Raw genomic sequence first — 24609 nt, 5'->3', positions numbered from 1 at the left:
ACCATCAAGGAATTTATGTGACAGTACCGCCCCAACACTGTAGGGAGACGCATCACACGCCAGTCTTATCGGTAGTGATGGGTTGTAGTGAGCCAATACTTCTCTTGAAGTGATTAGGTCCTTACCCTTCTGAAAGGCCCGCTTACATTCATCGCTCCATTTCCATGCTACTCCCGTTCGTAGTAGGGCGTTCAGTGGATGCAGAATTGTGGACAAATTCGGCAAAAACTTATGGTAGTAATTCACCAATCCGAGGAATGACCTCAGTTGCAACACATTTTCAGGCGCTGGAGCCTTAACTACCGCTTCAATTTTGTCAGGGGACTTATGCAACCCCTCTTCATCAATCACGTGGCCACAATACGATATCTGTTTCTTAAAAAACTCGCACTTAGGGCGATTGGCTCGTAGCCCATGTTCACGTAATCTAGTGAGCACCTGCTCTAGGTTGGCAAGGTGTTCACTGTCATCTTCACCTGTCACTAGGATGTCGTCCAAGTAACACTGAGTCCCCAGAATCCCTTGCAGGACTTGTTCCATCGCTCTTTGCCATATCGCCGGAGCTGATGCTACTCCGAATACCAGTCGATTATACTGGTAAAGACCTTTGTGAGTGTTTATCGTGAGATACTTCCTAGAGGATTCTTCAACCTCCATCTGCAAATATGCTTGTGCTAGGTCAATTTTTGTAAAACGCTTCCCTCCAGATAGTGAGGCGAAGATATCTTCTATCCTTGGAAGAGCATATTGTACTGTGTGAAGGACTGGGTTCACCATCACCTTGAAGTCCCCACAGATGCGAACCTTCCTTGGCTCCTCAGACTTATTGTTTAATGTTTTCTTCATGACAGGAATGATGGGTGTCGCCCACTCACTCCAGTCTACCTTAGATAACATGCCTGCCTTCTCCAGATTCTCCAGCTCTGCCTCGACGGCTGGGCGAATTGCATATGGTACCGGTCTTGCTTTGAAAAACTTGGGAATTGCATTCTCCTCTATTTTTATCGAGGCGGTTACGCCTTTAAGAATGCCCAGTTCTTGTTGAAATACCTCTTTGGCGTCAGCTAAGATTGCTGACAATCGTCCAGGAGTGACGTCGTCATCCTTTTTACCAGCCACCGTCAGTGCCTGAATGGAGTGCCAGTCTAAACTTATCTTTCTGATCCAGTCACGTCCCAATAACGGTGGTCCACCATCTTACAGAATGTAGAGATACAATTTCCGTATTTTCTTGCCGTTGTATTCGACAGGCACCCTTATTTTTCCTCTGGGGTATACTTTTTGCCCCGTATACGTCCTCAAGACAATGGATGTCTCTCTCAAGGGTATGTGTGAGAATAGCCGCTCGTAGTCTCGTCGATTCATGATGGTTAGAGCTGATCCTGTATCCAATTCCATTTTGACTTGGGACCCTGCTATCGTGAGGGTGACCCAAATGGTTCGGTGATCCCCTTTTGCGATTACGTTGTGAAGTTTGAGGCAGCTTAGTCTCTTGTTCCCGGGTTCACTATCGCTCATCTGGTCTTTGGAACTACTGTCCGTCATCTTTTGTACTTTCCTGTACGGTTCCTTAGTAGCCTTTTTGTTGTCGTTGGTCTTCTTCCCAGACCTGCAAACTCGTGCAATGTGTCCCATCTTTCCGCATTGCCTGCATATTTTGTCCTTGGACCAGCAGTCCTTCTGGTCATGGTTTGTTCTGCCGCAGCGATAACATTTTGCAAATCCCCGTGTCATTTCATGGGTGCCGTATTCCTGTGGCTTTTGTTGTATTTCCGCAGCTCCCCTTGCTGCTGCTTCGTACGATACTGCCACGCTGAAAGCCTTATCTAGCATCAGCTCTTTCTCTGAGAGTAACCTCTTCTGGGTTCCTTCACTCAGGAGTCCACAGACAAATTTGTCCCGTAAGGTATCTGCCAGTCCTGCTCTGAACTGGCAGTGCTTTGATAGCTTGCGTAGTTCCGTAAGGTAATCAGCATTGCTCTCATTTTTATGCTGATTTCTCCTGTGGAATTTAAATCTTTCTGCTATCAGCAGCGGTGTAGGATTTAGGTGTTCCTGTAGGATAGCAACAATTTCATTAAAACTCTTCGCCTTCGGTTTGGCTGGAGTAATCAGGTCCCACAATAGGCCGTACGGTCTTGCGCCCATTAAATTTAGCAGTACCGATGCCTTTTTCTCATCGGCTATTTCGTTTGCCTCACAATATACCTCGACTCTTTCCACATACGTGGTCCAGTCTTCTATTGCATTATCGAAGGCAGTGATATCGCCAGTCTTTGGCATCTTGAAAATCTAAGATGGCGCCTCTCGCGCTTTGCCTTCGTCCCCGATGGATCAAAATGGCGCCTCCCGCGCTTTACCTTCTTCCCCGCCGAGTTAAGATGGCGCCTCCCGCGCTTTCCCGCCGCTGTCGCTGCTGCCAACGCTGTTGCTGGCAATTATATTTATTTTACTATCCTGTAATGGCGACGCCCTATGGTCTTCGCGCCTCCCCGATCGCTGCTGCCAACGCCGCTCTCCGCGGTATTTTTATTTTTCTATCGCGCTTCAATATTTGCTCCGTTAATTGAAGAACCGTTCCCGTCGTGGAGCGGACCCTCTGGGATACTTCCCTCCCTCTTCTTAGGTCTGAACGCTGCCCGGCTGCGAAGCACAGGCCGTGCCCTGTGTGCTCCACCCTCTCTCTCTCTCTTTGCTTCCCGACTCGCTGCCCGGCCCCGTTGCAGAGCCACCCGATCGAGCTCTAGCCCGCCGCAGCCCAGGAAGGATCAGTGCACTACCTGCCACCAGCCCGATTAGCTGGGAAACCACAGACTGGAGACCAAGCCTGGCTCTCGACAGTCTCTCCTGCACTTTTCAATTCGATGATTTGGAGGGCGGTTGCCCACGGTCGACGCCCGTTTCTCGAGTTTCTTTGGATTATTTTTTTTTTCTTTCTTCTGGCTTCGACCTTCAATAACGTCGTCTGAGGTGCTGCCGAGTTACAGGTAAGTTCGTTTCTTACTCGTCGCCAGTATTATGTCCATGTATAATTGAGACACGGACTGCAGGAGTTGATTATAACAAGTCTTTACTGAATGGAGACAACCTGGAAACTGAAACTACAGAAGCCTGCTAGGGCCTTTTATACAGGGGTGGTCACTGCCGGTACTGCAGTCTGAGACCAGTTATTCCCTTAAAGGTACATACACAACATTTCTCTCCGCCGTCGGTCGGCTCCAGCTGCCGCTGTCCGGGAAGGGTCTGCGCTGTACCTGTCGTCAGTCTATTGCTGATCGTCGTGGCTGGGGAACCAAGCCCGGCTCTCCACAGCCTCCCCTGCGATGTTCACTCTCTGCCGGACGACTGGGCGGTTGCTCGTGGTCGACGCCCGTGCTTCTGGCCGCGACTTTCTTCCACCGCCCTCCGCAGCGAATCCTCGAAGGGAAATGCAGAGTTGCAGGTAGATTCGAATCGACACTCGTCGCCACTGTTAGATCCGTGATTCTGAGAGTAGGATGTTTTTCAATAACCACACGGATGCTGTAATTTAACAATCAACAGGTATTTACTGGAGTAGGGTAGTCTCAAGACTGGGGTACAGAGGCATGTTCAAGGCTGTGGTCACTGCCGGTACTACAGTATACAGGAGCTGTAAATGTAGTTCTCTCTTAAAGGTACATACACTACAAGGGTGACCCAAATGGTTCGGTGATCCTCCTTTGCGATCACGTTGTGTAACTTTAGACAACTTAGTCTCCTGCTCCCGGAGTCCTTATCACTCTCCTGATCTTCCGAACTACTGTCTGTCAATTTCTTTACTTTCTTGTACTTTTCCTTAGTAGTTCTTGTAGTGTTGGTTTGCTTTCCCGACCTGCAGACTCTTGCTATGTGTCCCATTTTCCCACATTGCCTGCATACTTTGTCCTTAACCCAGCAGTCCTTCTGATCATGGGTTGTTCTGCCGCAGCGATAGCACTTTTCTGCTCCATACGCCATTTCGTTAGCGCTGTATTCTTGTGGTTTCACAGAAATCACAGAAATCACAGAAACCCCACAGTGCAGATAGAGGCCATTTCGGCCCATCGAGCCTGCACCGACACATATCCCACCCGATCCCCGTAACCCCTACACCAACACATATCCCACCCTATCCCCGTAACCCCACGTATTTAATGCCCCTAACACTAAGGGTCAATTTATCATAGCCAATCAACCTAACCCGCACATCTTTGGACTGTGGGAGGAAACCGGAGCACCCGGAGGAAACCCACGCAAACACGGGGAGAATGTGCAAACTCCACACATTTCTGTTTCTGTTGTATTTCCGCAGCTCCCCGTGCTGCTGCTTCATAGGATACTGCCACGCTGAAAGCCTGTTCTAGCGTCAGGTCCTTTTCCGAAAGTAGTCGTTTCTGGGTTCCTTCACTCTGGAGCCCGCAGACAAACTTATCCCGTAAGGTGTCTGCCAGTCCTGCTCCAAACTGGCAGTGCTTCGATAACTTGCGTAGTTCCGTAAGATAGTCAGCATTGCTCCCATCTTTGTGCTGGTTTCTTATATGGAACTTGAATCTTTCTGCTATCAGCAGCGGTGTAGGGTTTAGGTGTTCTTGTAAGATATTAACAATCTCTTCAAAACTTTTCTCCATTGGTTTAGCTGGGGTAATTAAATTCCGCAATAGGCCGTACGTTCTCGCGCCCATCAAATTTAATAATACCGACGCCTTCTTTCCATCGGCCACCTCATTTGCCTCGCAGTACACTTCAATTCTTTCCACATACTTGGTCCAGTCTTCTACCTCGTTGTCGAAAGCAGTGATACTGCCACTTTTCGGCATCTTGGGTGATTTAAAATGGCGCCTCCCGCGCTTTTTCTTCTTCACCAATGGATTAAAATGGCGCCTCCCGCGCTTTTCGTTCTTCCCCAATGGAATAAAATGGCGCCTCCCGCGCTTTTCCTTCTTCCCCTTGCTGCCACGCCGCTCCTAGCTTTCTGCAGGGTAATGGCAGCGACCCGCGGCTTCGGCGCATCTCACTTTTCCTTCCCCTTGTTTTATTTTCACTACGCTGCCCGGTTCTTGAGCACCGACCGTGCCCTGTGCGCTCCACCCTCTCTCTCTCTCTTTTCCTCCCGACGACGCTGCACGGCCCCTTTGCAGAGCCGCTCGATCGAGCTCGAGCCCGCCGCAGTCCGGAAGGGTCAGCGCACTACCTGCTACCAGCACGATTTGCTGGAACACCTTGACTGGGGAGCCAAGCCCAGCTCTCCACAGCCTCTCCTGCAACTCTCCGAACTCCGCTGGATCCTTGGGCGGTTGCCCGCGGTCGACGCCCGTTGTTCTGACTTCGACCTCCAAGAAGCTTCTTCTCAGGGAAAGATCCCCGTGAGGTGATGCAGTACTGCAGGTGAGTTCGAACCTCTTCGTCGCCAATGTACTGTCCGAGTATATAAATAATACACGGACTGCAGGAGAACAATAATAACAGGTATTTTACTGAACAGAGGGTAACTTAAGACTGACGTACAGAAGCCTGCTATGGCTTTATATACAGGGGTGGTCACTGCCGGTACTGCAGTATAGAATCAGTTCTTCTCTTAAAGGTACATACACAACACTTCTCTCTCTCTATTCCGCTCTCTCTATCCCCCTCTCTCTCTATCCCTCTCTCTATCTTTCTCTCTCTCTATTCCGCTCTCTCTATCCCCCTCTCTCTCGATCCCTCTCTCTCTATCCCTCTCTCTATCCTTCTCTCTCTCTATTCCGCTCTCTCTATCCCCCTCTCTCTCTAGCCCTCTCTCTCTCTATCCCTCTCTCTCTATCCTGCTATCTCTACCCCCTCTCTCTATCAATCCCTCTTCCTGGGATGGGGGGGATTGTCCTATGAGGAGAGATTGAGTAGACTAGGCCTATATTCTCTAGAGTTTAGAAGAATGAGAGGTGATCTCATTGAAACATACAAAATTCTTACAGGATTTGACAGGGTAGATGCAGGGAGGATGTTTCCCCTGGCTGGGGAGTCTAGAACCAGGGGTCACAGTCTCAGAATAAGGGGTCGGCCATTCAGGACTGAGATGAGGAGAAATTTCTTCATTCAGAGGGTGGTGAACCTTTGGAATTCTCTACCCCAGAGGGCTGTGGGGGCTCAGTTGTTGAGTATATTCAAAACAGAGATCGATAGATTTTTGAATAATAAGGGAATCAAGAGATATGAAGATCGGGCGGGAAAGTGGAGTTGAGGTAGAAGATCAGCCTTGATCTTATTGAATGGCAGAGCAGGCTCAAGAGGCCAAATGGCCTACTCCTGCTCCTGTTTCTTATGTTTTTTCTACCCCTCTCTCTCTATCCCTCTCTCTATCCCTCTCTCTCTATCCCTCTCTCTATTTCTCTCTATCCCTCTTTCTACCAGTCAGACTAGCTCAGTCAGTTGGCATATCTAATTAGTCCCATTCTCTTGCTCTTTCCCCGTAGCCCTGCAAATTTTTTCCCTTCAAGTATTTACCTAATTCCCCTTTGAAAGTTGCTATTGAATCTGCTTCCATCACCCTTTCAGACATTGCATTCCAGATCATAATAACTCGCTGTGTAAATAATTTCTCCTCATCTTGCCTCGGAATTGTAGTGTATGTAACCTGTACCACCTTAAGAGGATACCTTAAGGTGATGGACTACTTTCTGATGGCTCCTGTACATTGTAGTACCGGTGGTGACCACACCGGTATATAAGCCCTGTGGAGCAAAGTGTATTTCAGTTCAGCCCTGACCCTCAGTTACTAAAGACCTGTTTAAGTATTCTGTAGTCTGTGTCCAGTTATTCAGCATAACTACATTTGAAAGCACAGACTCAACAGTGGCGACGAGTCTGATCGTACCTAGCGGCAGTTTTGCATCCAAGGAAGCTTCGTCCTCAGAACGGGCGTCGAAAAGGGACATCCGCCCTCAACATCCTGCTGAGCACTGCATCGCACGGGAGGCCATCGGGAACCCGGGTTGGTTTGCTGGCCACGAAGTCCACCATCAGCAACAGGCAGTGATCATCCCTTCTATGACAGCGGTGGGTAAGCCCGATCGAGCGGCATGGAGGGGAAGTCGGCTGAGTTGTCAGTGGGAGAAGGGGAGGGAAAACGAAGAAAAGGGCGGAGAACACGACCGCAGCCGGTGTCAGGGGCCGGACTGCAATCGGGGCAGAGACGCGCAGCAACCAGAAAAGCGTCGATGTCCACGAGGACCGCGGGAGCGGCGGGGAACAAGAGCAGCAGCGTCGGGGGAAATAAAGGACCGCTGGGACGCAAGAACGGCAACAGCGCGGTAATCGCCATTGTTAGTCGGCGGGGGAAGAAGACAAGCGCGGGAAAAGCCGCCAAGTGCGGGAAGCCGCCATTTTGAAAAATAAAATAAAGGAAACTCAACAAGGATGCCAAAAACGGGTAACATCACTGCTTTTGATAGCGATGTGGAAGATTGGGCCACTTATGTGGAACGCGTTGAAGTTTACTGTACAGCGAATGAGGTACCGGTGGATAAGAAAGCACTAACCCTATTAAACTCGATGGGTGCGAAGGCGTACGGGTTATTAAGGCACCTTGTAACACCAGATAAACCGGTAGGAAAGAGTTTCGCGGATATTGTTACTATCCTGCAAGAGCATTTAAACCCCACGCCGCTGCTGATAGCGGAACGATTTAAATTTTACAAAAGAATTCAACTTAAAGAGGAAAGCAACGCTGAATTCTTAATCGAACTGCGCAAGTTATCAAAGTACTGTCAGTTCGGTACAGGACTAGCAGACGCTCTGAGAGATAAGTTTGTGTGTGGGCTACTAAGGGAAGGAACCCAGAAGTGACTGCTAGAGGAAAAGGATCTTACGCTGGACAAAGCTTTCAGCATTGCAGCATCGCACAAGGCAGCAGCACGAGGCACTGCAGAAATGCAGCAAAGGCCATTGGAATTCAGCACTAATGAAATGGCATTGGGCGCAGTAAAGTGCTATCGTTGCGGAAGGACAACGCATGACCAGAACCAGTGCTGGTTCAAAGATAAAGAATGCAGGCAATGTGGCAAATTTGGTCACATAGCGAGAGTATGCCGGTCAGGAAAGAAGACCAGCAGCAAAAAGTCGCCGCAGGAGAAGTACAAAAAAGTACACAAGGTGACAGAGAACAGATCGGATGAACAGAAGACGGATTCAGACTCCAGCAGTAAGGAACTGGGTTGTCTAAAAATACATAATGTGGGTAACACAGCAGACCACCAAACTATCTGGGTCATGCTTCGGATAGCAGGAGTCCAAGTGAAGATGGAATTGGACACTGGATCGGCATTGACGGTCATGAATAAGCAAGATTACAAAAGGTTATTCTCACACATTCCCCTGAGGGATACGGAGATTGTATTGAAAACATACACGGGGCAAAGAGTATACCCCATCGGAAAGATAAAGGTAAAGGTGGTCTACAATGGTAAAGAAAGTCAGGAAATGGACTTGTATGTGTTACCTGAGGGAGGTCCGCCACTACTGGGACGGGAATGGATCCGGAGAATAAATGTGGACTGGCATTCCTTACAAGCACTAACTGTAGATTCCTGTAAAGAGGACGACGTCAAACCTAAACGACTGTCCAAAATATTGGACGATGCTAAGGAGGTGTTCCAACAGGGGCTGGGAACACTGAAAGGAATTACGGCAAACATCAAGGTTGAAGAACATGCAAACCCAAAATTTTTCAAAGCCAGACCGGTACCTTATGCGATACGACCTGCTGTGGAAGCAGAGCTGGAAGGGCTAGAACATTCAGGAGTACTGTCAAAGGTGGACTGGAGCGAATGGGCCACACCCATTGTTTCCGTCATGAAGCGTTCGTTGAGCAACAAGCCGGGGGAACCTGGGAAGGTTCGCATCTGTGGCGATTTCAAGATCACTGTTAATCCGGTTCTTCACACGGTGCAATATCCGCTTCCGCGGATTGAGGATATCTTCGCTTCGCTGTCTGGCGGGAAACACTTCACCAAGATAGACCTGGCACAGGCGTACCTACAGATGGAAGTTGATGAAGCGTCACGCCAGTATCTCACGATCAACACACATAAGGGCTTATATCGGTATAATAGACTGGTTTTTGGAGTGGCATCGGCTCCAGCGATTTGGCAAAGAGCCATGGAGCAGGTATTGCAGGGAATTCCAGGCACTCAATGCTACCTGGACGACATTCTGATTACAGGAGATGCCGATAAGGAACACCTCGCGAATTTGGAGCAGGTGCTCACCAGATTGAAAGAATATGGACTCAGAGTTAATCGCCAGAAATGTGAGTTCTTTCTGAAGCGAATCTCGTACTGCGGCCACGTCATTGACCAGGAGGGGCTTCATAAGTCACCTGACAAGATCGAAGCTGTTGTGAAAGCTCCCGCTCCGGAAAATGTATCCCAGTTGAGGTCGTTCCTTGGGTTGATTAACTATTACCACAAGTTTCTTCCAAATTTATCCACGGTGTTACACCCGCTGAACGCTCTTTTGCAAATGGGAGTACCATGGAAGTGGAGCGAGGACTGTAAGCGGGCTTTTCAAAAAAGCAAGGCACTGATCACCTCTAAGGAAGTGTTGGCTCACTTTAACCCAACGCTGCCTATTCACTTAGCTTGTGATGCTTCTCCATATGGTATCGGGGCAGTGCTCTCACATAAGTTGCCAAATGGCTTGGAAAGGCCAGTCGCGTTCGCATCCAGATCATTGACCTCCGCAGAGCGCAACTATGCTCAGATAGATAGGGAGGCTCTCAGCCTCGTGTGGGGAGTTAAGAAATTTAACCATTACCTGCAAGGCCAAAAGTTTACGCTGCTGACAGATCACCAGCCGTTGGTTTCCATTTTTAACCCTAAGAAGGGTGTTCCGGTTATGACGGCGCAGAGGCTTCAGAGATGGTCCCTTTTCCTAGGGGCACATCAATATGATATCGAATTCAAAGGTACAAAGCAACATGGTAATGTTGATGGGCTGTCGCGCCTGCCACTACCTACAGCGGAAGAGGCACCGGCAGTTGACCCTGTCGAGATATTTCACTCGACCATCATCGAATGCTTACCAGTCACCAATGCGAGTATTGAGAGAGAGACCCGAAACGACCCGACACTGTCTCGGGTCTACGATTTGACAGTGAAGGGATGGCCAGCACATGGCGAACCACTGTTACCTGCATTCTCAGCCAGACGAGAACAGCTGTCCGTCTGTCAAGGAACATTGATGTATGGAACAAGGGTGATTATTCCTCCTAAATTAAGGGAGAGAGTTCTGAAGGAACTGCATGAAGGTCATCTGGGGGGAGTCAAGATGAAAAGCCTTGCTAGGGCTTATGTGTGGTGGCCAGGTATCGACAAACAAATAGAGGATCTGACTAAAAGCTGCTCAGGGTGCCAAAAAGTTCAAAACGCACCTCCAATTGCACCGCTGCATCCGTGGGAATGGCCTTCAACCCCATGGCAACGTGTGCATATCGACTTTGCAGGTCCATTCATGGATTCCATGTTTTTGATAGCGGTAGACGCACATTCTAAATGGCCAGAAGTGATTAAGATGTCGACCACTACCTCTGAAAAGACGATCGCAGTTCTAAGAACCATATTTGCAAGGAATGGGTTGCCGGAACAAATATGTTCAGACAACGGACCACAGTTTGTGTCAGAAGAATTCCAGAAATTCATGAAAAAGAATGGGGTGAAACACTATACATCTGCCCCATATCATCCGGCTACCAATGGGTTGGCCGAGAGATTTGTACAAACGTTCAAAAAGGCGATAAAGGTCATGAGCGAAGACCATATTCCACTACAACACAAGGTGGACAATTTCCTGATGGCATATCGAAACGCCACGCATGCAGTGACAAATCAAAGCCCTGCCATAATGTTCTATAACAGGAGGTTGCGGTCCCGGTTGGATTTGTTAAAACCCAATGTGCGTAGGGAAGTCGAAAACAAGCAATTCCAGCACGTAAATAACAAGGCCACTCGGAGTTTCGAAATAGGACAACCAGTGTTGGCCAGGGACTATAGGAATGATAAATGGCAATCCGGAACAATTCGTGCCCGACAAGGACCCTTGATGTACACGGTAGACGTTGGTGAGAACGTAATATGACGTCATGCTGACCAACTTGTGGAATCGAGAACAAGGGTCGACCCCATGTCTACGGCAGAGACACCAGTTGAAGAAGTTATTGAGCCTGTAGCATCTACCTCAGACTCGAACGTACATGATGATGTTCAATCCATAGGAGATCAAATGGATGAGTCACCCCAGCAACGAGAACCAGAGACCCCTGAAAGGCGTTATCCGGCCCAGGTCAGGAGGCCTCCTCAGAGACTGAATCTTTGAACAGTTTTGTGTGAAAGTTGTATATATGTTATCCATGTTATGTTTAAATTGGGGTGTACACTGTTAAGCTAAAAGGGGAGGAATTGTAGCGTATGTAACCTGTACCACCTTAAGAGGATACCTTAAGGTGATGGACTACTTTCTGATGGCTCCTGTACATTGTAGTACCGGTGGTGACCACACCGGTATATAAGCCCTGTGGAGCAAAGTGTATTTCAGTTCAGCCCTGACCCTCAGTTACTAAAGACCTGTTTAAGTATTCTGTAGTCTGTGTCCAGTTATTCAGCATAACTACATTTGAAAGCACAGACTCAACAGGAATCATCTGCCAATTGCCTTAAATCTGTGTCTTCTGGTTACCGACCCTCCTGTCAGTGGTAACAGTTATGTGCTCTGTCAAAACCATTCATGATTTTGAACACCTCTACTGAATCTCCCCTTGACCTCCTCTGCTCTAAGGAGAACAATCCCAGCTTCTCCAGTCTCTCCACATAATTCAAGACCCTCATCCCTGGTACCATTCTAGTAAATCTCCTTTGCACCCTCTCCAAGGCATCCTTCCTAAAGTGTGATGCCCAGAATTGGACACAATACTCCAGCTGGGGCCTAACCAGAGAATTATAAAGGTTTACCATAACATCCTTGCTTTTGTGCTCTATGCCTCCATTTGTAAAGCCAAGGATCCCTTATGCTTTATTAGCAGCCTTCTCAACTTGTTCTGCCGCCTTCAAAGATTTGTGTACGTGAAACCCTCGGCCTCTCTGTTCCTGCACCCCCTTAAAAATTGTAGCATTTAGTTTATATTGCCTCTCCTCATTCTTTCTACTAAAATGTATCACTTCACACTTCTCTGCATTAAATTTCATCTGCCATGTGTCTGCCTATTTCACCAGTCTGTCTATGTCCTCCTGAAGTCTGTTACTATCCTCTTCACTGTTTACTATATATCCGAGTTTCGTGCCATCTGCAAACTTTGAAATTATACCCTGTATACCCAAGCCAGGTCATTGATATACATCAAAAAGAGCAGTGGTCCCAATACTGACCCCTGGAGGGTCCCTCCAGTGTGAAAAACAACTGCTCACCACGACCCTCTGCTCTCTGTCCCTTAGCCAATTTCATATCCATGCTGCCACTGTCCCTTTAATCCCATGGGCTTCAATTTTGCTAACAAGTCTATTATGTGTTATTTTATCAAACACCTTTCAGCACGGTGGCATAGTGGTTAGCACTGTTGCCTCACAGCGCCAGGGACCCGGGTTCGAATCCGGCCTCGGGTGACTGTCTGTGTGGAGTTTGCACATTCTCCCCGTGTTTGCGTGGGTTTTCTCCGGGTGCTCCGGTTTCCTCCCACAGTCCAAAGATGTGCAGGTTAGGTTGATTGGCCATGATAAATTGACCCTTAGTGTTAGGGGGATTAAAATATGTGGGGTTACGGGGATAGGGTGGGATATGTGTTGGTGTAGGGGTTACAGGGATCGGGTGGGATATGTGTTGGTGCAGGCTCGATGGGCCGAAATGGCCTCTATCTGCACTGTGGGGTTTCTGTGATTCTTTCTGTGAAAACAACAACTTGCATTTATATAGCGCCTTTAACATAGTAAAACATTTCCAGGCGCTTGACAAAATTTGACACCAAGCCACATAAGGAGATACTAGGACAGGTGACCAAAAGCTTTGTCAAAGAGGTAGGTTTGAAGGAGCGTCTTAAAGGAGGAGAAAGAGGTAGAGAGGCGGAGAGGTTTACGGAGGGATTTCCAGAGTTTAGGGCCTAGGCAACAGAAGGCACGACCACCAATGGTGGAGCGATTAAAGTAGGGAATGCGCAAGAGGCCAGAATTGGGGGAGCGCAGAGATCTTGGAGGGTTGTAGGGCTGAAGGAGGCTACAGAGATAGGGAGGGATAAGGACATGGAGGGATTTGAAAACAAGCTGGACTGGGAGCCAATGTAAGTCAGCGAGCACAGGGGTAATGGATGAACGGGACTTGGTGTGAGTTAGGATACGTTCAGCAGAGTTTTGGATGAACTCAAGTTTATGGAGGGTGGAAGGTTGGAGGCCAGCCTGGAGAGCCTTGGAATAGTCGCATCTAGAGGTAACAAAGGCAGATGAGCTGAGGCAGGGGCGGAGTCGGCCGATGTTACGGAGGTGGAAATAGGCGGTCTTGGTGATGGCGTGGATATGTGGTCAGAAGCACATCTCAGGGTCAAATATGACACCAAAGTTGCGAACAGTCTGGTTCAGCCTCAGACAGTTGCCAGAAAGTCCATATACACAACATCAACCACACGACCCTTATCAACCCTCTCCGTTACTTCATCAAAGAACTCAATCAAGTTAGTAAAACACGATTTACCTTTAAAAAAATCTGTGCTGGCTATGACTTCCCAACCCATGTTTTTCCAAGTGAAAATTAATTTTGTCCCAGACTATTGTCTCTAAAACTCTCCCCACCACCAATGTTAGGCTGACTGGCCTATAATTGCCAGGTTTATCGTTTTTTTGAACAGGGGGTAACATTTGTAATCCTCCAATCCTCTGGCACTTTATATCCAAGGAGGAGTGGAAGATTGTGGCCAGAGCCTCTGTTATTCCCACCCTTACTTCCCTCAGCAACTTGGGAAGCATCCCATCTGGACCTGGAGACTTTTCTATTTTGAGCGTTGCCAACCTTTTAACTACCTCCTCTTTATCTATGTTTATCCTATCCAATTTCTCTACTATCTCCTCCTTTACTGTGACATTTGGCAGCATCCTCTTCTTTTGTGAAGATAGATGCAAAGTAGTCATTTACTACCTCAGCCATGCCCGCTGCCTCCACTAGAAGATCTCCTTTTTGGTCCCTAATTGGCCCCACCCTTCCTTTGACTACCCTTATACTATTTATAGGCTTATAAAATACTTTAGTGTTCCCTTTTATGTTACCCGCTAATCCTTCCTCACACACTCTCTGTGCCCCTCTTATTTCCGATTTCAGTTCTTCTCTGTACTTTCTGTATTCTACATGATTATTTACTGTATTATGAATCTGACATTTATCATAAGTCTCCTTTTTCTGTTTCATTTTAATCTCTCTATTTTTAGTCATTCAATGACTCGAGCTTTGGATGCACTTCCTTTCTCCCTCATAGGAATGTGTCTAGTCTGTACCCAAACTATCTCCTCTTTGAAGACCCCTCATTGCTCAGTTACTGTTTTACCTGCTAATTTTTGTTTCCAATCTACCTGGGCCAGATCTCTTTTCAGTTCACTGAAATTAGTCCTCTTCAAGTTGAGTATCTTTGATTGTTCCTTGTCCTTTTCCATAACTACTCTAAACCTAATGGTATTATGATCACTGTTTCCCAAATGCTCTCCCACTGAAACAAGCTCCAATAGATTCTGTCTTTGAACCCTCAAGCACAACATCCCTTTCCAGGCCTGTAACAGTATCTTTCATCAATACTGCCACCACCATCCCTCATTTCTTCCCCCCTTCCCCATCCCTCCTGAATAAATTGCAGCCAGGAATGTTAAGTTCCCATTCTTGTCCTTGTTTGAGCCAGGTTTCCGTTATTGCCATTATATCATAACCCCATGTGGCAACTTTATTTATCACTTTCAGTACATTTACGCACAGGCACTCCAACCCCGCCTTAGTCTGCTAATCATTTCTTCCCTGTCTGATCCCTCCTATTTCTGGACTACTCTTTATTCTAATGTTGTTTGTTTCTCTTAAGTGCCAGCAGTGGCTCAGTTGGTAGCACTCTCACCTCGGAGTCAGAAGGTTGTAAGTCCCTAGAGCGCAAAAATCTAGGCTAATACTCCAGTGCAGAACTGAAGGAGTGCTGCTGTTGGAGGTGCCATCTTTCAGATGCTATTTCAGGTGGACGTAAAATCCCGTGGCAATATTTCGAAGGAGTGCAGGGGAGTTCTCTTTTTAAATAATGGAGCAGCATTTGCAATTTTCCAACTCAAAAGCACAATTCCCAAATCTAGAGAGCTTTGGAAAATTATGACTAACACTTCTGCAATTTCCTCACCTGTTTCTTTTAATACCCTGGGGTGGAAACCATCAGGTCCAGGAGAGTAGTCTATCTTAAGTCCCATTATTTTCTCCATTAGCTTTTTTTTTTTACTTGTATTCAATCGAAAAAGTTACTCCCCTGACTTATTTTTAGGTTCCCTTGTACCGCTGGTATTTTGTCCTCTTCCTCTACTATGAAAACAGATACAAAGTACTAATTTAACAAGTCATTATCTATCATTAATGGGCCCATATTCCCCCTTACTGCTCTCTGGGGTCGATTTTCACTCCCTTTGCCTGGTGTTAATGGGGAGATAATGGCCTCAAAATGGGGTCAGTAGCCTTCCCACCCCGTTAACAACGGCGATGCAGCCGGCGCCATTTTGAAAGTGGCCAAAGCGCCCGCCTGTTTCGGCCCTTTAATGTGCAAATCGGGGTCCTATAACCTAAATAGAAGTTTTTCTGTGGGGGGGGGCCCACAAAAATAATTTGGGCTGCTGCCGCCCCAGGACCCCTACCTTCCGCAATGACAACTCTCCCCCACCACCCAACCCCAGTAACTTACCTTGTTGCCGGCCGCACCGGCCTGATTTTGAGACCTATTAGGCTCTCCCCAGCTCGCCCGCTAGATTTAAATGAAGCCACCCCTTAAAAAGTACGGGGGGTCTATTCGCTGCCGGAACGGGCTGCCGACCAGCGTACTGCCCCAACAGGTTGCCCAAAGGTCAAAGTAGACCATTCTTTCTCGTAATATATTGCAAAAAAACATTTACTGTTAGCTTTGATATACCTATCAATTCATCCAATGAAAAGCGACGAGTTAAGAAAGTAACTATAGGTTTTTATTGGCTAAATAACAGAGCCCACCCTCGTGGGTGATCGGATCCAGCAAGGAGGAATACCAGCAGTCGACCACCTTTATACCTGGGCAGGTAGGTGGAGCCATGGGCGGAGTCAGCAGTGGTCAGCCCAGGTATAACAACGCGACAGGAGGCGACCTCGTGTAGTGATACAACAGTGTAAACAGTGATAACCATAGTGTAACGATGTAACAGTGATAACCATAGTGTAACGATAGTGAACGATAAAAGTGGTTTACCACATTCACCCCTTGTTTAGATTTGAGTCCGGCGGGGTGAAGTGTACTACCAGTTCGGGTATGTCAGTCTGTCTGGAGGCCTCGTAAGTCTTTCTGATCGGCGCAGCAGCGGCGGCGGTGTTGCAGTATCCGGTGTTAATGCTGGTGTCTGCGTGGTCGACGAAGGCTCGTGGGGTTCCGGCATGCCGTCTACCTGGGCTGGATTTGGGGGGGTGGTGAGGGGTAACGGTGGTGTCTCAGGGGTGCCCGAGGGTGCAAGGTCTCGTAAGGAGACTGTGTCCTCCCGCCCGTCTGGGTATGCCACATAGGCGTACTGGGGGTTGGCGTGCAGGAGGTCCACCCTCTCGACCAGGGGGTCCGTTTTATGGGCCCTCACATGCTTTCGCAGCAAGACGGGCCCCGGAGAAGTCAGCCAAGTTGGCAGCGTGGTTCCCGTAGTCGACTTCCTGGGGAAAACAAACATTCGTTCATGGGGGGTGGCGTTAATGGCAGTGCAAAGCAGTGACCGGATGGAATGCAGCGCTGCCGGGAGGACTTCCTGCCAGCGAGAGGTTGGGAGGCCCTTAGACTTTAAGGCTAAGAGAACGGCCTTCCAGACAGTCGCGTTTTCTCTTTCCACCTGGCCGTTCCCTCGGGGGTTGTAGCTGGTGGTCCTGCTTGCAGCGATACCTCTCGCTAATAGGAACTGGCGAAGTTCCTCGCTCATGAAGGAGGAGCCCCGGTCGCTATGTATATAGTTCGGGAACCCGAACAAGGCGAAGAGGTCGTTCAGGCATTTGATGACCGTGGTGCTGGTCATGTCTGGGCAGGGGAAGGCAAAGGGGAAACGGGAGTACTCATCAATAATGTTGAGGAAGTACACATTGCGGTCAGAGGACGGGAGGGGCCCCTTAAAATCGATGCTCAAGCGCTCGAAGGGGCGGGTGGCCTTGATCAGGCTTGCTCTGTCCGGCCTAAAGAAATGCGGTTTGCATTCGGCACAGGTTTGGCAGTTCCTGGTCATGGTCCTGACCTCCTCGATGGAGTAGGGCAGGTTGCGGGCCTTAATGAAGTGGTAAAGTCTGGTGACCCCGGGGTGGCAGAGGTCGTTGTGGAGGGTCTGCAGTCTATCAGTTTGCACGTTGGCGCATGTACTTCGTGATAGAGCATCTGGGGGTTCGTTCGGTTTACCAGGCCGGTACAAGATATCATAATCATAGGTGGAGAGCTCGATTCTCCACCTCAAGATCTTGTCGTTCTTGATTTTGCCCCTCAGTTTGTTATTAAACATAAAAGCGACCGAACGCTGGTCGGTGAGGAGGGTAAATCGTTTGCCTGCCAGGTAATGCCTCCAGCGTCGTACAGCCTCCACGATCGCCTGGGCCTCCTTCTCGACCGAAGAGTGTCGGATCTCAGGACCCTGGAGGGTCCTTGAGAAGAAGGCCACCGGTCTCCCCTCCTGGTTGAGGGTTGCGGCTAGGGCGAAGTCGGATGCATCGCTCTCCACTTGGAAAGGGATAGACTCATCCACCGCATGCATTGTGGCCTTAGCAATGTCTCCCTTAATGAGGGAGAAGGCTGCGCACGCTTCTGCCGTCAGGGGGAAGGAGGTGGACTTCATGAGGGGTCTGGCTTTGTCCGCATAATTTGGCACCCATTGGGCATAGTAGGCGAAGAGCCCCAGGGTTCTCTTCAGCGCCTTTGGACAGTGGGGGAGGGGAAGCTCCATGAGGGGGCGCATTCTTTTGGGGTCGGGGCCGATGACTCCGTTCTCTACTACGCAGCCGAGGATGGCAAGGCGCGAGGTGTTAAACACACATTTCTCCTTATTGTAGGTGAGGTTCAGCTGTTGGGCCGTACGGAGGAATCTTTCCAGATTAACATCGTGGTCCTGCCGGTCGCGGCCGCAGATGGTGACGTTATCTAGATAGGGGAACGTGGCGTGCAGCCCGTTCTGGTCAACCATCCGGTCCATCTCCCTTTGGAAGACCGAAACCCCATTGGTGACGCCGAAGGGAACCCTAAGGAAGTGGTAGAGGCGGCCGTTCGCCTCGAAGGCTGTATACTGGCGGTCCTCAGGGCGGATAGGGAGTTGGTGATAGGCCGACTTAAGGTCGATGGTGGAGAATACCCGGTACTGCGCAATCTGATTGACCATATCAGATATGCGGGGAAGGGGGTATGCGTCCAGCTGGGTGTACCGGTTTATGGTTTGGCTGTAGTCGATGACTAGGCGGTTTTTATCGCCGGTCTTAACGACTACGACCTGGGCACGCCAGGGGCTGTTGCTCCTCTCGATGATGCCCTCCTTCAGGAGACGCTGCACCTCACAGCTGATAAAAGCTCTGTCCCCGGCGCTGTACCGCCTGCTCTTGGTGGCGACGGGTTTACAGTCGCGGGTGAGGTTAGCGAACAGGGAGGGGGGCGGGACCTTGAGGGTGGATAGGCTGCAGGTGGTATGCGGTGGGCGGTTTAAAGGCTGCCAGTTGTCGACTGTGAGTGGGGGGAGGGGTCCACCGTATGCCAAAGTGACACTTTGCAGGTGGGATTGGAAGTCCAGCCCTAGTATGACGGCAGCGCAGAGCTGGGGCAGGACGAGGAGTTTAAAATTTTTATACTCCGTGCCCCTAACCGACAGGGTCACAATACAGTAGCTGCTGATGTCTGTAGAATGGGACCTCGATGCCATCGAGATCCGGTTGCGCGTTGGCCGGACAGTGAGGGAGTAGTGGCTCACCGTGTCTGGATGTATGAAACTCTCCGTGCTTCCGCTGTCGAACAGGCAGGTCGTGCGTGGCGTGGCCGTTTACTTTGATGTCCATCATGGACTTGGACAGGTGATGCGGGCGAGCTTGGTCCAGTGTGACGGAGGCTAGTGTATGGCTGAGCGAGCTGCTGTAGTCTGCGGGTGAGGCGGTGGTCGGGTCTGGCGACAAGGTGGCGGTCGACTGTGGTGGACAAAATGGCGGCGCCCACGAGGTTGAATAAGATGGCTGCCCCAACTCACATGAGGCATTGCTGGTGTCGGTTGCCTTGATCAAAGATGGCCACCCCCACGACTCACACGAGGGGATACTGGCATCTGTGGCCTGGATGAAAGATGGCCGCCCCCACAATTCGCATGAGGCACTGCTGGCGTCTGTGGCTCTCCCCCTGCAGACCTTAGCGAAGTGGCCTTTCTTCTGGCAATGGGAGCAAGTCGCGTTACTCGCAGGGCAGCGCGTCCTCGGGTGTTTCGCCTGGCCACAGAAGAAGCAGCCGGCGGCCCGATCGCGGGGGTCCGATGTTGCAGCCGGTACCGGGGGTGGCGGTCCCGATCGGTTCTGGGACGCCGACGCTGAGGTAGGTCCCGGAGGCGGCGTTGCGAGGGGTATTGCAGCCGGGGTCGGGCCGGAGTCCCAGGGTCGCGCAGTACAGTACCTGGAATACGCCTCGAGGTCCCGATGGGCCACTTCCAGGGAGCGGGCGAGGGCTGCAGCTGTGTTCAGGTCGAGGTCCTTTGATTCGAGCAGTCTTTGCCGTGAGTAGTCGGACCGAAGGCCTTTCACGAAGGCATCGCGGATATTCTCTTCAGTATTTTCTGCAGCCGTTACCGCTTTAAAGTCACAGTCCCTGCCGACTGTTTGTAGCGCCCATAAAAATTCATCTACAGACTCTCCTGGCTGTTGCGGGCGGGATCTTAGGAGGTGTCTGGCATACATAGAATTTACCGGGCTCCGGTACTGCTGTTTCAGCAGGTTGATGGCGGCCTCGTATGTAGTAAGATCCTGTATGAGTGCGAATACTTTAGGGCTCACTTGGGCGGTCAGAACACTTAGTTTGGATCGCTGAGGCACGCCGGATTCTCCCAGGTAGGATTCGAAACAGCTCAGCCAGTGTTTGAAGTCGAGGGCTGAGTTTGCTGCCTGTGGGTTTAGATCCAGGTACGGCGGTCGGAGGGCTCGCAGCCAGGCCGGCTGCTGTGGCTGTTGTAGCTGGGCGTCTGGCTGGTCTGACGGGTCGTTAGACATTTTTAAAATTTAGCCAATAAAATTGATATACCTATCAATTCATCCAATGAAAAGCGACGAGTTAAGAAAGTAACTATAGGTTTTTATTGGCTAAATAACAGAGCCCACCCTCGTGGGTGATCGGATCCAGCAAGGAGGAATACCAGCCAGTCGACCACCTTTATACCTGGGCAGGTAGGTGGAGCCATGGGCGGAGTCAGCAGTGGTCAGCCCAGGTATAACAGCGCGACAGGAGGCGACCTCGTGTAGTGATACAACAGTGTAAACAGTGATAACTGTGCTGCCTCTCCCTTTAACTGAACCTCACTGTATGTATTTAACTTACTTATATATGTATAACCTACCTGTTGGGGCCGTTGCCCCTTTAACTTACCTTTTAGGGCCATTGCCCCTTTAAGACGCGCCTTAGCGTGCTGACGTCACGTCACGTACAACGTAGCGTGCTGACGTCACGGCACGTACGACGTGACGTGCGTGAGGCGTCTGCCGGCCCGACTCGGCCTTCCAGAAAGGCTGCCGGCACAGCCCGGCCTAGCGTCTTTGGCCGCATCTACCAGCCGCCGGGAGCGACGCGATCTTCCGCTCCCGCGGCAAGCATCGGCTCAGCCTGGCCTCCAGCTCCCGCTCCCGACTTCGGCCTCCACGGCCAGAAACGCGACCACGCGCATCACGTGACGCCCCAAGCGCGGACAACGCTACCGAGCGTGATGAGGTCATCACGCTCCCCACAGGACTGCTACGTAGTCCTCGTGGAGTCCTCGCTGGGACACAGACCTACACCACGGTGCTCCTACAGCAGCACAGGCTCCGGGCAGTTGTATTGTCCCCATGCTTGAGTCTTGGAAATTGTTTGTCTGTAAGTATTTTAGAATGCTATGGATGATTAATGTGCACTGTATGTTGTAGAAAATGTTTAGTTGTAACTTTTCTCTGTCTAGCTGATTAACTAGTAGCTGTATTTTCATACACTATGTACAGGGCTAATTTAAAGAGAATGCCTCCCAGTTTACTAAATGTACTGTGTTGCTCAGGCGTACCTAAATCTGTGTATACATATCAGTTATGCGCCTGTATACTAATGTGTGCTTCCATTTCTGTGTTGTATTTCAGTTTTACAATTAGAATCGTTCAGTAAAGCGTTACAAGAAAAGTCAAGCCTTGTGATTTTATTGGAAGATATCGAGTTGTTCGCTATCTGTCTAGCTCTGCATAGAATCGCGTTGCGAGGGCAGAACAATAACCATAGTGTAACGATATAACAGTGATAACCATAGTGTAACGATAGTGAACGATAAAAGTGGTTTACCACAAGCTTCAATATCCCTTGCAAGTATTGCCTTTTTGTACCTCTTGTTACTTTCTTTGTATCAGTGTGTTGCTTTTTATAGTTCTCTCAGTCCGCTAGATTTTCACTTTTCCTTTGTGTACACCTGGCATAGAGAGAGAGAGAAAGGCGTGGGAGGTGGACTTTCTTTCCCTCACGGTGGGCTGGATTGAACCCAGGTCCGAGAGGTGAAAGGACAGTGTACAAACCCACTGCAACACCCAATCCCGTCGAAGTGCAATCGTGTAGAACATTACAGCACAGAAATAGGCCATTCGGCCCTGTGCCGGTGTTTATGCTCCACATGAGCCTCCTCCCACCCTTCTTCATCTCAGCCTCAGCATATCCTTCTATTCCTTCTCCCTCATGTGTTTATCTAGCTTCCCCTTAAATGCCTCTTTGCTATTCGCCTCAACCACTCCCTGTGGTAGTGAGTTCCACATTCTCACCACTCTCTGGGTAAAAGAAGTTGCTCCTGAATTTTTTATTGGATTTATTAATGACTACCTTATATTTATGGCCCCTAGTTTTGGACTCCCTCACAAGTGGAAACATCTTCTCTACATCTACCTTATCAAACACCTTCATAATTTTAAAGACCTCTCTTTGGTCACCCCTCAGCCTTCTCTTTCCTAGAGAAAAGAGCCCCAGCCTGTTCAGCCTTTACTGATAGTTATAACCTCTCAGTTCTGGTATCATCCTTGTAAATCTTTTTTTTGAACCTTCTCCAGTGCCTCTATATTGTTTTTGTAATATGGAGACCAGAACTATACACAGTACTGTAGCGAGGAAGCAAAACTTGCCTCTTACCTTTCTGACGCAATCTGCTTTCAACCGCTTGAGTTCCATTATTTATAGCTGGACGGACATTATCCAAGGCCCAAGGAAAGTGGGAATCATTCAGTAGGATCACGTTAACTGTAAACAACGTATCGGTACACATTGAATAGGGGTTCTTGACCGCATACCCCGGGACAGCAACTTCGATCCACAGACAGAAACTTAGCAATCGCCTCATTTCTCCACTGTGTTGTTAAAGCACTCCAATTGTCTTTCTCTCAGGTCATTAAATTTGAAGCGAACAGGAAGCACAGCTGCGAGGTATATTAAAATATAATCTGAAAGCTTTCCTCCGAGATAGTGCATGAGACTGAGCGCAAAGGTCGGCGCACATAAGATGTTGTTTGCTCAATAAAAGGTCAGTGGTTGTAAAATGTGATCGAGTGCAGTTTACGCAGCTTACGCAGCACCGGGTCCGTTTGAACAGAGATAACTGAGACAGCTCTTTAAAAGCCACTTCACATGAAGGATGATAAAGAACTGCCCGGGAAAACACCGTATTAACGAGTGATAATGAAGGGGCACTCAGATGTGCGGACATTCCCATCATGCCCACTGCCTTAGCCAGCCTAGCTGGTTGGGACATCAGGCGGGGGGGTGATTGGGAGTCACTGAGTAGGTATGATTATGAAACCTGGCAGTGTAAAAATTGGCTGCTGCGTTTGCCTTCAACAGTAATTCATTGGCTATGAAACACTTTGGGTTGTCTTGAGGCTGTGAAAGTTTCAATTTAAATGCAAGTTGTTGAATTAACGGCAAGGGCTTGCATTTATATAGCGCCTTTCATGACCTCAGCATGTCCATTAGGGACAGTTTTATTTGTGGACTTGAGAAGTTGGGTTAGCAGATCGGTCGAAAACTCACTTGGGCACCTGGCAGAGAGAGGGGGTTGTGGGGGAGGGGGGGTGAGTGGAGAAGGGGACTTTCTGCCCCTTGAGGTGGTCTGGATCGAGCCCGGGTCTGAGAAGTGACCGGTCAGGGTACATACCCACTGAGGGTGATGGGGTAATCAGAACACAAGTCACCCCCCATTTCTCCTTGGGCGTCAGGTGGAGAACAGGTTGCTTGTCTGCTCTCTGAGCAACAGGACTTTGGCTGTCGGAGACAAGGAAAAGGTGATACCGACTTGTGAAAGGAGAAAATATAGCACATCATAGGCATTGCAGCATCTACATGCACTGCTACGGAGAGTACAAGGCCCTTTTCCTCAGGTAAGGCATAGTATGTGGGCAGTGCTGAGCAGAAGGTCAGGAACACCTGACAAAGCACCGTCCCTGACATAAATCGTGCCATTCATGTAGAAATGACTTATGAAATATACTGGATGGCCTGCTGGTGGCGGTCCGAGGAGACGTGCCTTCCGGCCACCGACGGAGATCCAAACAACTGTGTCTATTCTTAGTCTGACTAATTCGGTAGAAAGCAGCCGCCGGACTTCCAATCTTTCAGGCGGGAAGAATGACATAAATCGTGCCATTCAAGTAGAAATGACTTCTGAAATGATACAGGGCGGCCTGCTGGTGGCGCTGTCCAGGGAGAGTATAAATACTCGGGCATGGGCCTAGCTTGCTCAGGGACATTTTGTAAACAGGAACTAGTGAAGGATAACTAGACTTCCATGTTGCGAAACAGTCGATTATAGCCTTGTTTAATACCCTGACCAAGTGCCTAGTAGTTTTCTTACGTCAGTCCCCAAGTCGTTCCTCCTCGGGGAGGGGGTTCCAGACCTACGTTGGGAGCGGTCTAATAGGTGGTCTGCCTACCTTCATGACCGCAAGTATTATGTTACCTGAGAAGACCAGAGAAAAGAAAAACAGGGGAGTTATCAGAAAGAAAAGAAAGACTTGGGTTTATATAGCACCTTTCATGACCTCAGGACGTCCCAAAGCGCTTTACAGCCAATGAAGTACTTTTGAAGCGTAGTCACTGTTGTAATGTAATGAGAGGATAGGTGCCCTCGAAGAGGAGGTGTAGCAACAACTGTCACTTTGTGAAGGTGATGGCAT

At 49.2% G+C, this 24609-nt stretch overlaps 1 protein-coding gene across 1 annotated transcript in view; it reads right to left on the bottom strand.

The window, feature by feature from the left end:
* The window catches only part of LOC147098791 (guanylyl cyclase C-like), a 248285-nt gene extending 225476 nt beyond the window's left edge, over positions 1–22809 (bottom strand). Inside the window, exon 1 of the mRNA XM_085969476.1 lies at positions 22574–22809. Within this exon, the coding sequence (XP_085825602.1) occupies positions 22574–22781 (208 nt within the window). The 5' untranslated portion in view covers positions 22782–22809. The remainder of the gene's footprint in view (positions 1–22573) is intronic.
* Between the last annotated feature and the right edge of the window lie 1800 nt (positions 22810–24609).

This window comes from Somniosus microcephalus, chromosome 28 (assembly GCF_052327205.1).
Source record: "Somniosus microcephalus isolate GS21.2 chromosome 28, FLI_Smic_1.0, whole genome shotgun sequence".
Lineage (NCBI taxonomy): Eukaryota > Metazoa > Chordata > Chondrichthyes > Squaliformes > Somniosidae > Somniosus > Somniosus microcephalus.
The sequence above is the reverse complement of the archived record's forward strand: the minus strand, read 5'-3'. Positions and strand labels throughout refer to the sequence as shown.